This window comes from Eptatretus burgeri, chromosome 12, assembly GCF_056783735.1.
Source record: "Eptatretus burgeri isolate ZD-2024b chromosome 12, Ebu_testis_v1, whole genome shotgun sequence".
Classification (NCBI taxonomy): domain Eukaryota; kingdom Metazoa; phylum Chordata; class Myxini; order Myxiniformes; family Myxinidae; genus Eptatretus; species Eptatretus burgeri.
This window is the reverse complement of record NC_140972.1, coordinates 28,570,372-28,582,628: the sequence shown is the minus strand read 5'-3', so window position 1 is coordinate 28,582,628 and position 12,257 is coordinate 28,570,372. Positions and strand designations below refer to the sequence as shown.

General features: G+C 43.9%; 1 protein-coding gene across 5 annotated transcripts in view; it reads right to left on the bottom strand.

Annotated features, from left to right (window-relative positions):
- LOC147015326 (myotubularin-related protein 10-like) overlaps positions 1 to 12,257 on the bottom strand; it is a 78,327-nt gene that overhangs the window by 39,826 nt on the left and 26,244 nt on the right. For all 5 annotated transcript variants that reach the window (XM_085849995.1, XM_085849993.1, XM_085849994.1 and 2 more), the window contains 2 exons: positions 11,985 to 12,132; positions 3,391 to 3,478 (listed from right to left, as the gene is read on the bottom strand). In XM_085849995.1, the coding sequence (XP_085706121.1) occupies positions 3,391 to 3,478; positions 11,985 to 12,132 (236 nt within the window). The remainder of the gene's footprint in view (positions 1 to 3,390; positions 3,479 to 11,984; positions 12,133 to 12,257) is intronic.

Sequence of the window (12,257 nt, the reverse complement as noted above, 5' to 3'; positions counted from 1 at the left end):
GGATTGGCGAAAAAGAAGTGGGATAGTCGGAGAGATGAAGAAAGTAGGCAGGAGTACAAGGAGTGGCGGCGAAAGGCAAAGAGGGAGGTGGCAAAGGCTAAGAAAAAGGCATATGACGAGTTGTATGAGAAGTTGGATACAAAAGAAGGGGAAAAAGGATTTGTACTGATTGGCAAGACAGAGGGACCGAGCTGGGAAGGATGTGCTGCAGGTTAGGGTGATAAAGGACGTAAATGGGAATGTGCTGACGAGCGAGGAGAGTGTGTTGAGAAGGTGGATGGAGTACTTTGAGGAGCTGATGAATGAAGAAAATGAGAGAGAGAGAGAAGGTTGAAAGAGGTGGAGATAGTGAATCAGGAAGTGGGGTGGATCAGTAAGGATGAAGTGAGGACTGCTATGAAGAGGATGAAAAGTGGAAAGGCGGTTGGCCCAGATGACATCCCAGTGGAGGCATGGAAGTGCTTCGGAGAGATGGCAGTGGGGTTGTTAACCAGATTGTTTAATAAAATCTTGGAAAGTGAGGATGCCGGAGGAGTGGAGATTAAGTGTACTGATTCCAATTTTCAAGAACAAGGGTGATGTGCAGAGCTGTGGAAATTACAAAGGGATAAAGTTGTTAAGCCACACCATGAAGTTGTGGGAAAGAGTAGTGGAAGCTCGGTTGAGAAGAGAGGTGACGATTTGTGAGCAGCAATATGGATTTATGCCAGGAAAGAGCACCACTGATGCGATGTTTGCTTTGAGAATGTTTATGGAGAAGTATAGGGAAGGCCAGAAGGAGTTACATTGTGTGTTTGTGGATTTAGAGAAAGCTTATGATAGGGTGCCAAGAGAGGAGTTGTGGCATTGTATGAGGAAGTCGGGAGTGGTGGAGAAGTATGTGAGGATTATGCAGGATATGTATGAGGACAGTGTGACAGCGGTGAGGTGTGCGGTATGAATGACGGACCGGTTTAAGGTAAAAGTGGGATTGCACCAAGGATCGACTCTGAGCCCTTTCCTGTTTGCAATGGTGATGGACAGGTTGATGGACGAGATCAGACTGGAGTCTCCATGAACTATGATGTTCGCGGATGACATCATGATCTGTAGGGAGAGTAGGGAGCAGGCTGAGGCGAGCCTTGAGAGGTGGAGGTACGCACTGGAGAGAAGGGGAATGATAGTCAGTGGGAGTAAGACGGAGTGCATGTGCGTAAATGAGAGGGAGGGTGGTGGTATGGTGCGGTTGCAAGGAGCTGAGGTGGGGAAGGTGGATGGGTTTAAATACTTGGTATCAACTGTCCAAAATAACGGAGAGTGTGGGAGAGAAGTGAAAAAGAGAGTGCAGGCAGGATGAAGTGGGTGGAGAAGAGTTGCAGGAGTGATTTGTGACAGAAGCGTAGCTGCAAGAGTTAAGGGGAAAGTGTATAAGACGATAGTGAGACCAGCTATGATGTATGGTTTGGAGGCGGTGGCGCTAACAAAAAGACAGGAAGCGGAGCTGGAGGTGGCAGAGTTAAAGATGCTGCGATTCTCATTGGGAGTGATGAGGATGGACAGGGTAAGGAATGAGTATATTAGAGGGACTGCGCAGGTAGGACGGTTTGGAGACAAAGTGAGAGAGGCGAGATTGAGATGGTTTGGACATGTGCACAGGAGGGAAGCGGAGTATATCGGGAGAAGGATGCTGAAGATGGAGCCACCAGGCAGGAGGAGAAGAAGAAGGCCAAAGAAAAGGTTCATGGATGCGGTGAGGGCGGACATGCGGGTGGTTGGAGTGTCAATGGAAGATGTGGAGGATAGAGCGAAATGGAGACGGTAGATCCGCTGTGGCGACCCCTAACGGGAGCAGCCGAAAGAAGAAGAGTTTCTAGACAAACAGGTACCATGATTTCAGACAGACATATTCAAATTTCCTTTTCACAAAATTGTATGCGTATGAGAAACTATGTTAAAAATCAAAGATGGCTATGTTTTCTTGGCATGTTGCTTTTCCCTGGAATGCCTCAAAGCTAAAAAGAAAAAGGGGAGGGGGGGGGGAAGAATGGAGATTTAAAACCAGAAATCATCCTAAAATCCAAAGCCCGTCCATGTTTGCTTTGTATTTGAACTGAAGCTGATAAATACAACAGCTTAAATTTTTTTCGATAATGAAATAATGGCCAACACGGAAATGATTTAAAAACTCGGCCGTCTCATGCCGTGCAGTGGCGAAGGGCTAATGATTGCCAAAGACCACATACCTGATCATTATTTTGCATTTGCCTATCTCACTATGTTTCTTCGCTGTACAAAAGGAGGAGAAGAATGACTGTTGTCCTTCAAAACCATTTCTTACCCACATTTACCGTGGTACTAACAAATGTCTGAGCATTAATGGCAACATAAAATACAAATGATTGTTTATCACACCTGCTCTCAATGTTATGCCTGGTGTTGGCTTAATGGTTAGGGTGGTGGGCTTTGGATCCTAGGGTCCTGAGTTCAAATCCCGCTCAGCTGTTTAATTAATACCAGGTGGGGTTAACTCTGCTTGTCATCCTTCCGAGGTCGGCAAAATGAGTGCCAGCATGCTGGTATACTGTGTCGGAGTGGCGACCCATCCAGGATTGTGCCCAATAGCCAAGGAGACTGCTAAAGCAGCACCAACGCTCTGCACAGAGTCTGGTCCCAATCTCCTCTCCTCTGTCTCTCAATATTCATTTACACTGTACAAACTCTTGAGTAAAGTTTGGGTTTCTTTTTTTCAAACATACCAAAAAAAAAACAGGCTCTTGGAGGAGCTTCAATAATGAGGAAGAATTGTTAATTTTCATCAAAAGCTATTCCCTTAACCATGAAGCAAAACTCAGTGCAGATGTTCATATTTTTCTGTGTAGTTTCCACTTAATGTTACATATTTTTCTCAGCAGTGGATGAGTTTCCTGATATCAATCGAATGGAAGTTTTTTGAAAACAAAAAATCATTTTAACAAAGTCTCATATATTCCATTTAGGACAAAGACATTAGCAGAAAACAGATGAGTCAACACAGTGTATTGCATTTGCACCTAGGATCCCAGCATCATGATCATGAGATTATGTGCTCAGATGGGAAAGCCCACAATTTTTTTTATTTTTAATTTTTACAATGATATATATATATATCATACATTATACAAAGACATCACCTTTGCTTTTCCCATTTCCAAAGACTAGCAATTTAAAAAGTGTCCTGACAAGCACAAACTGCAAAAGTAAGAATAAATGCAGTGTGGTGTAAATGCACATAGTACCGGCATTATACAATCAATCACCTAAATACCGAACTATTCATATTAAACAATGATAATTATCAAATTCGTACAATATCTTCACCTCAAATCAAAACAGCATGAATATCTAAAATAGAAAGATGACAGAATGACTTACAGGGCCACGTTCATCCTGGAAGTGAACAGCAGCCTCCTTCACATCGCTATCACGAAGCAATGATGAGACAACAAAAAACTCAGGCAAACTAGAAAAACAAACAAACAAAAAAACCATGGAACAATAATTTTAAACATTTAGATATTTAAAAAAAACAAAAAACAAGATGGGGGTGTATATATCGACACGGGCAAATAAGACGGAATTTTGGACTTTCCTCAAACAGCACCCACGCACAGGTACACACCCAGATTGTCTCCACAACCCATACTAAATATACGTTGGAAATTAGTCGACAACTCAATACCATATTACCAGAGCATGCTTTTCAATCAATAAAGCATAAAACAGACCAATATCCCCTAAATTGCTGTATTCAAAATAAATTGTGGGGAAAACCATGTCTGGTATTCTGGCAAACTATTGAATTATAAAGAGCTAATCAATCGTACTAAAATATGCAATTTGGTGTCTGTCTGTCTGTGATTTTTTTTTGACCGAGATATATTCGGTCATTACTTATCCAATCTCAACCAAACTTGACAGAAGGACTAAGGGTCAAATGATGGAAGTTGTAGCAACTTCATTTGCTCCCCTCCCAAGGGGGTTTTCTTGGGAAAAATCCGTATGAAGTGTATATTGGTGTTAAGATACCTAATCGTAGCATTTTCCCCAAGGCCACTTCTGTAAACAAAAGTAATAACAACACAATATGAATGTTATTACAAAACAATATGAATACCAATAATATCCCCTCTCCCCAAGAGGTTTTTCCTCCTTGGCCAAACACCATGTTAACGTGTATAAATAACTTATCATGCGTTCTGTGGGGCAAGTAGAAAATTATTAGAAACCATAAACACGCATGATTACTTTTCTAAACAGTTGCGACTGCTGTTTAACACTAAACTAAAATAAATCTGGAGAAATCCCGACATCCTTGAGGCATTCTATGCTTATCGCGTCCACCACAGACTAACGGATCCAAGCCTAGATCTACTATAATTAATCTATATACCACAGAAAGGATAACAACATGACCCTTCCTGTCACTTCTGTCGGGAGTGGGGGGGTATAATAGTATTATAACCAGAGAGTTGGTGTCAAAGCCACCCAATGCTCACCTGTTTATACATTTATCGTTTTTAAAAGACTAGTCTAATAATATTTTTTATAAAGCATTGCAGTGAAGTCTTATCCAAATAATTTTAAAGCAATATATGTATTTGTATATTGTAATCAGTAAAAAAAGTGTGGTAGATAAAAAACATAAGAAAGGAAATAACTTGCACCAAAAACTTTAACATTTTCACACTCATGCTGACGCTGACGCTCACGCCGGGGGTATTGCTATAGCTCTCTGTTCTTCGAACAGGCGAGCTAAAAACGAAAAGCACAGTGAAGCCATCCGTGAGTGAATCAGTGTGTGAAGCCACGAGTGAAGCCTCGGTCAACCCACATGATTATACGTCTCTTAATTCCGTACTGTTTGAACGTCAGTTGCACCGTGACTAGGTCTATTAATTACATACTATTGTAACATACCTTTGAAACCTTTAGACTACTGAGACCCTGAAGGCTTAGATCTTTGAAGACCCTTAAGATGCCATTCGACATGTACATCCTCTCGGCCCCTTAGACCCCTTGAGACCCGATAGACCCCTTAGAGTTTAGACCCTTTAAGCCCCTAAGATCATTTAGAACCCTTGGACACTCAAGACTCCTAACATTCTGTAGACCCTATAGATCCCATTAGAACCCTTTGACCTCAAGGACCGTATAAACGCCATTATACCCTTCAGAACCCTTCGACCCCTTTTGATACTTGAAACCTTTTATAGCCTTTAGACCCTTAAAACCTTTAGACCCTACAGACCCTTACACCCCTCAAATCCCTTGACTCACTTTAGACCCTTCAGACATGATAGACAGCTTGGACCCTTGACCATTTAGAGCTGGAGACCACTTTTACCTTTTTGATGCCTTTAGACCCCTTAAACATTTATATGCTTTGGAGATTCGACCCTTTTGACCTCTTAAACCCGAACTACTATTGGACCATACCCTTTAAACCATCTATAAGGTTTTAGGTGCACACCATGCAAACATCTCTGGTCTTCTTGCAAAACACAGACAATACTTTTTCAACAAGTAAGACATAAACTCTACCCTCCCTAAGGGTGGGTCCTCGACTAATTTAGTTATACAACAAACATTTTGAAACAATGCACATACAATAAAGGATGTGTGACACCATGACAAACAGCGATTCTTGCACCTGTGGGGCCTCGTGAACCTCACAGCTTTCTGCCCCAACAAATCCTCGTGCCTGTTCTACACTGCATCTCTCCCACGCTAATTCCGTTATATTTTCCTACGTCTCTCCCTCCAGCACTACCTCAGTTTCCATTTTCATTTCTTTTGTCAATATTTTAATTTGCTCTCCCCTTGATTCTGCTTTTCTCTGTCACTTTTAATTTCAATGCAAGCCCTACTCCTATTTTTTTCCTCTTCTATTACTCCCCGGGCAGTCCTTACACCTTTTACTGTGGCTCCAATCCCCTTTCTTATTATGGCCTGACCAGATGTCATTTCCTGCTGAGTACCATGCACCTCCGCTAAATTTGCCGCCATCCCTTGTTGCTCAACATGGCTGGCCCCAAATTTTCCCATCAGCTCAACATCGCCAGCCTACATTTTTCCTGCCAAGTCAGCCTGACCTGGCCAGAGTCTTTATATCGAATGCCATGCTCTATAATATGGCTATCACGGCCACCAATTGTTGGAAAAAAAGTCCAGCTGTGACAGCGATGCGAGCCTGCTGTCACTTTTGGGGGGTTCTGGGTTACCAGATAGGGGAGGTGACTCCACTATGCCCTCTAATGGACCTTCAATTTCCATTTCCACCAATGTCACAGTGGCGTCTGTCCAATGTTGTGCCTCCTGGTTCAAGCACCACAATCGCTTGCGATGGTTAATTAGATTTCATTAAACTTTGCGCTGAAATCTCGCACTCAACGTTGGAAATAAAAATTCGCTTTGAGGAAACGGTTTCCCATTCCTCAGGTCCGAATCACACTCAACTGCCACCAATGTTATAGCGATCGGAATTTGGACCAGGCTTCAAATCTCACTCCTGACGATCAACGTTACAGCCAAGATGCTACAAATAAGATTAAGGGCCGATTTGTGCTGATACCGAGCTCAACTGGAACGTCTGGCAGCTGTATGGGCAGTGCACTGGGCACCTCGCCAGGGTCATAATTCAAGCTGAAACCCAAGCTCCCTGGGCAACCTTTTCCTGTTTCATCTGAGGTTAATTTGAGCGAGTGATGAGGAAAATTTTTATAATGGTTGTTAAGCGCCCATAGCCCGAATATCCTCAAGGGATTCAAAACCAAATCGGCTATTCCCAATCAGCAATCAATAGCAGTCCAAATAACTCAAATGAGACATGTGCCTTTGTGCCAAAACCAATGCCCATGGCCTGGTGTTCCCCCAAAAAGCACAAAAAGGACATTGTAGTGGGATAAAACATAAAAAGGGTATTCAGGGATGGCAGTTTTAGTCACACACATGGGGGAGGGAAGACAGCAGCCTTCTGTGCAAGTGACGATGCATATCTTATATCACAATTAAATATTACCTCACGCTTATTCAAATAATGCACGATGGGAAATAATCATTTTGACAAATTTCCCTAAAAATATCTGCTGTTCTTCCTCCGCTCCAATCGGTTGTTCTGACCACGTGCTTGTCAAAGTGGACATCTCTCTGGTTGTTATCAGAGAACCACATCAGCGCCATCGAATCTGGCATTTCACTCAGGCTGACTGGCAGGGTCTCCAAGTAGCCATCAAACTTCTAGACTGGTCTCCCATCGCTACTTTCTCCAACATCAACTCGTCCTGAGAATTATTTCAAAGAAACTTGCTCTCCCTCATGCACAGATCCCTCATACCCCCTCTTGTCTTCAGTTGTCTGACCCTTCCTCCTGCCCATGGTTCACTGAAGCTTGTGGCGAGGAAGTTGTCCTGAAACAACTTGCCTTTGCCTCATGGAAAGCAAACCCAACTGAGGTTAATTTCAATTCCTTCCATAAAGCTCAGAACAAGTGTCTATCTACCCTCAGGAGAGCCAGAAAACAACATCTTTCTCAGCTCAAGTCTGAACTCTCAAACCTCCCTCCCTCCTCAAAATCACGATGGCGTCTAATCAAATCTGTTTCTCGTGGATGTTCCCCCTCCATCCCCTCCCTTACCTCAAATGGCCGCACTGCTGACACCGCACGTGATAAGGCTAAATGCTTAAACTCGGTGTTTGCATCAAAATCTTGTGTCCGAAACCCAACGCTTTGTATACCCACCTTACCCAGTCACACCCAACTGTCCCGGTACTCTGTGTACTTTTCTTTTGACAAAGTGGAGAGCTTGCTGGCAAACCTAGACTCAGATTCTGCAACCGGTCCAGACGGCATCAGCCCACGTGTCCGAAAAACCTGCTCCTCTGCTCTTCCTCACTCTCTCTCCATTCTGTTCACCCGCTCATTTGTTCAAGGTCGTCTGCCATCTGCTTGGAAATCAGCAAATATTACTGCCCTGCATAAAAAGGTGCAAAAACAGATCCCTGCAACTACAGACCAATCAGCCTTCTCCCAATCATCAGCAAGGTTATGGAATCCATCATCGCTTCAGACATTAAATCCTTGCTCTTCTCCAAAGGCTTGATTTCCAATCATCAATTTGGTTTCAGACCAGGTCACTCTATCTTGGATATGCTGCTTCTGCTCTCTCAACAATGGATGGAGGTTCTCAATGCCAGATATGAAATCAGAGCCATATCCCTAGACATATCGCGTGCTTTTGACACAGTCTGGCACCCTGCCCTGCTCACCAAACTCTCTTCCGATGGTTTCCAAGGCCATCTCCACTCATGGCTCGCAGACTTCTTCTCCTGTCGCAGCCAACGTGTGGCCCTAAATGGACTTCTTTCATCCCTTCTTCCTGTCAGGCTAGTGTTCCTCAAGGCAGCATTTTGGGTCCTATTCTTTTTATGGTTTGCATCAAAGATCTCTCCAACTCTCTGGAAAATCCTCTTTATCTCTTTGCTGATGACTCCACCCTCTGCTGAACCATCTGTCATCCCTCAGACTGGCAAGCAGCAGCTTCTTCGCCCTCTGCAGATCTGGACAAAATCACAAGCTGGTCCAACACGTGGAACATGTCTTTCAATCCTGACAAATCTCCCACTCTCACCAAGTCTCTCCGAAAGAACCGTATGGAACCCCCCCCCACCTACTTTCTCAACAATCCTCTTGAAGAAGTCCTTTCTTTCAAGCTTCTGGGTCTCATATCTGCCATGATATTTCCTGGGAAAGTCATATTTCAAACCTGGCCTCCAAAGCCAGTCGCTGACTGTGAATCCCCCATCGTGCAAAGTCCTTCCTTGGCCCACCTGAGCTCCTGACGACATACAAAGCTTTTGGCTGCAGTCTGATGGAGTACTGCTCTCCCCTCTGGGCTGGTGCTCCTGCCACTCACCTTTATCGGCTTCACGCTGTGGAAACCAAAGCATTTTAGATCATTGGTATCTCCCGCGATGAGGCTGAGTCTTTGGGCCTCTCACTCTCTCTCTCACCGCAGGCAGGTCAGTGGTCTTTCTGTCTTCTACCGTCTCCTCTCTGGTCTTGCCCCCCCTGCTCTGTCTGCGATTATTCCCCACCACATTTCCGCAGGGCACTCAAGGTCAGCCAACCCCCTTCTGGTAAAACTACCAAAATCACGAATCACTGCTCACCTTCACGCTTTCATTCCTCTTTTTCCCACCTTTGGAATAAACTCCCTCACTCTGTTCAATCCCATTCTTCCCTCCAGGCCTTCAAAACAGCTGTTCACCATCACCTCTTATCGTCGTCCCCCATCCAAATCCTCGATCTTTTCAACTCCCGTTAATCCACCCCAAACCCACCTCATTCAAATTCCCTGCTTTCCTTCCTGAAAGTCCCTGGAATGTCCATCTTGTATACCCCGTGTTCCCCACCCCATTCTTCTCCCTTCCACAGATCTCCTAATGTCTCTGCTCCCCACTGTTTTGTCCTTCCCACTCCCGCCCCTCTTGTCTCATGCTCTCCTTGCTGTGCGTTGTGTTAGCTCTCATATGAGCCTCAAGGTATACAAAATAAAAAAATTGCTGTACTATGTAAAGTTATCCCCTAGAAGGCATTCCTACAATAATATGTTGTGCACAACAGATTATGGACTTGCAAATCATCAGCCTGCCATAATGCATAGAATATATACCTAGGGTCAGAAGACATAGCAACAAAGGGATGGACATAAAACAAATACCAACTATAACTACGTTGTCGATGGCACACCATCGCATATTCCCGCACGCACTGCTTTGTCCCATTAACGCTAGGTGAAATTTTATCTTGCAAAATGGATTGACTATTCTTTTCTATTTGATGTGCTTTATGACCAAAGACTTACGATGTTTGCAAAATCAGAAGTCATTGCAAGCATGTCAACATTTCATGAAACATTAATTTAACACTGTCCAGCAATATAGAACTGTGCATCAATTTAATCATAGGAATGAACTGTGTATAATATTAATTATAATTATTCATAATCAATTAGATAAATACAGTAAAACCTGTGACTGTTTGTCACTCATGGGGGCCACATAAGTAAGTTCTTTATAAAAGAATTTACAATGTACAATGGTAAATACACTTATAAAAAAATCAGCCCCCATGACCCCACCCCCTCTGGCCCGGCCCCGAGGGGTCATATCAAAAATCCGACAGTGTTGTGCACTTCCCCAAACATATATCTACTATGTCCCAACGTTTCAAGTTCCTATCTCAAACGGTGTAGGAGGAGCTATTTTGACCCCCTATCCACTAAGGCCTAAGTCACATTTGCCACGGTGGCTGTGGGGTCTTCAAAATCTACGGCCACTAGCAATTATACGGCGGCCGCAGTATTTCCATGGTCACACAATGTAGCAGACAGATCTGGTTTTATTTTTCAGGGAGCCGCACGGCGTATTTAGGCCTAAGTCACATTTGCCACGGCGGCCGTGGGGTCTCCAAAATCTACGGGCACTAGCAATTATACGGCAGCCGCAGTATTTCCATGGTCACACAATGTAGCAGTCACATATGTTTTTATTTTTCGGGTAGCCGCACGGCATATTTATAAATTGTGGAGACCGAAAACGTGGGGGTGCCGTACGGTCTTTGATTTGATGTCGCACAGTGACCTTAGGGCGTTCCTGCGGCGGCCATAGAATTTTCAAGGCAGACGCAAGGTGCCCGCAAGGTGACCGCAGGGGGGCCCTAAGACGAAAGTGCGGCCAGACAGATGGTAACGAGTGGGTTCCTTTTTTTTTGTTTGTTTCGGCTTGTCGAAATGCTACGGCGAACGTAGAAATGAAAAAAGTTATAACTCCGCGTTATAATTCCACGGCGACCTTACGACCTGTAAAATATAGCCAAATGGCGTAGGGCCATCCTGAGGCACTCTGCGGCTGCCGCACGTTTCTGTCAATTCAGAGGGCGTACAGCCGCCGTATCCTTACCGTAGAGCAAATGTGACTTAGGCCTTAGGTCTTAGAAATTGCGGAGACCGAAAATGTGGGGTTGCCGTACGGTCTTTGATTTGATGTCGCACGGTGACCTTAAGGGGGCCCTGCGGCGGCCATAGAATTTTCAAGGCAGACGCAAGGTGCCCGCAGGGGGGCCCTAAGGCGAACGTGCGGCCAGACGGATGGTAACGAGTGTTTTTTTTTTTTTAACCAGTTTTTTTGTTTCGGCTTGTCGAATTGCTACGGCGAACGTAGAAATGAAAAAAGTTATAACTCCACGTTATAATTCCACGGTGACCTTACGACCTGTAAAATATAGCCAAATGGCGTAGGGCCAACCTGAGGCCACCGCAGAAACTCTGCGGCCGCCGCACGTTTCTGTCAATTCAGAGGGCGTACGGCCGCCGTAGAGCAAATGTGACTTAGGCCTAAGCACCCCTTACCCCCAAGCACCCTCTGATCATGTGTTTAAAAAAAATATGTCGTGAATTGTATAACTCATGAATATGTTTGATTTAAAAAGCTACAAGACAATTTTTTTATCGACCCCCATGACCCCAACCCCTCTGGCCAGGCCCCTAGGGGTCATATCAAAAATCTGAAAGTGTTGTGCACTTCCCCATACATATATCTACTATGTCCCAAAGTTTCAAGTTCCTATTTCAAACGGTGTAGGAGGAGTTACAGGGTTAGACAGACGGACGTACGGACGGCGGAGACAATCAAAATATGCCTGCTTTTCTTCAAAGCATGGGACTAAAAACCACCACCCTCTATTATATTTATGAACAGCCATGTATGGTTCAAGCACAAATCGGACTCCGTACAGTCATCCATCTTTGTTCTGCTTGTCTGGGCCCATTGGCCATTATGGTATAAATGCACCTCGTGATGTTAGAATGGATTGACTAATCAATGGAAAGATTAGAATAAATAGGAAAAATCGATTTTGCTTTCAAAAAAAACAAACAAAAAAAAGAGAGCAATTTTTTTTTTTTAACCTCTTGGATATTTTGAAAGCTTCATTGACCCGTGTCACTCTCCACCCTATAGCTTTTGCTCGTGTCATCTCAAACTCCCAATCTTCTGGTGACTCAAATAAAGTCGTTCCAGAATTGTTGGAAAAAGGTCCAAGTCTTCCAGGTGATTCTGCATAAACAGAAACAAATGCAAATAACAGGTGTTGTCATTATTAATTTGTTGAAGTCAATCCTTATAAAACAATACAGCACATGTTGCATCAGATTATTTAAAATTTAGACTTTTAAAGTACC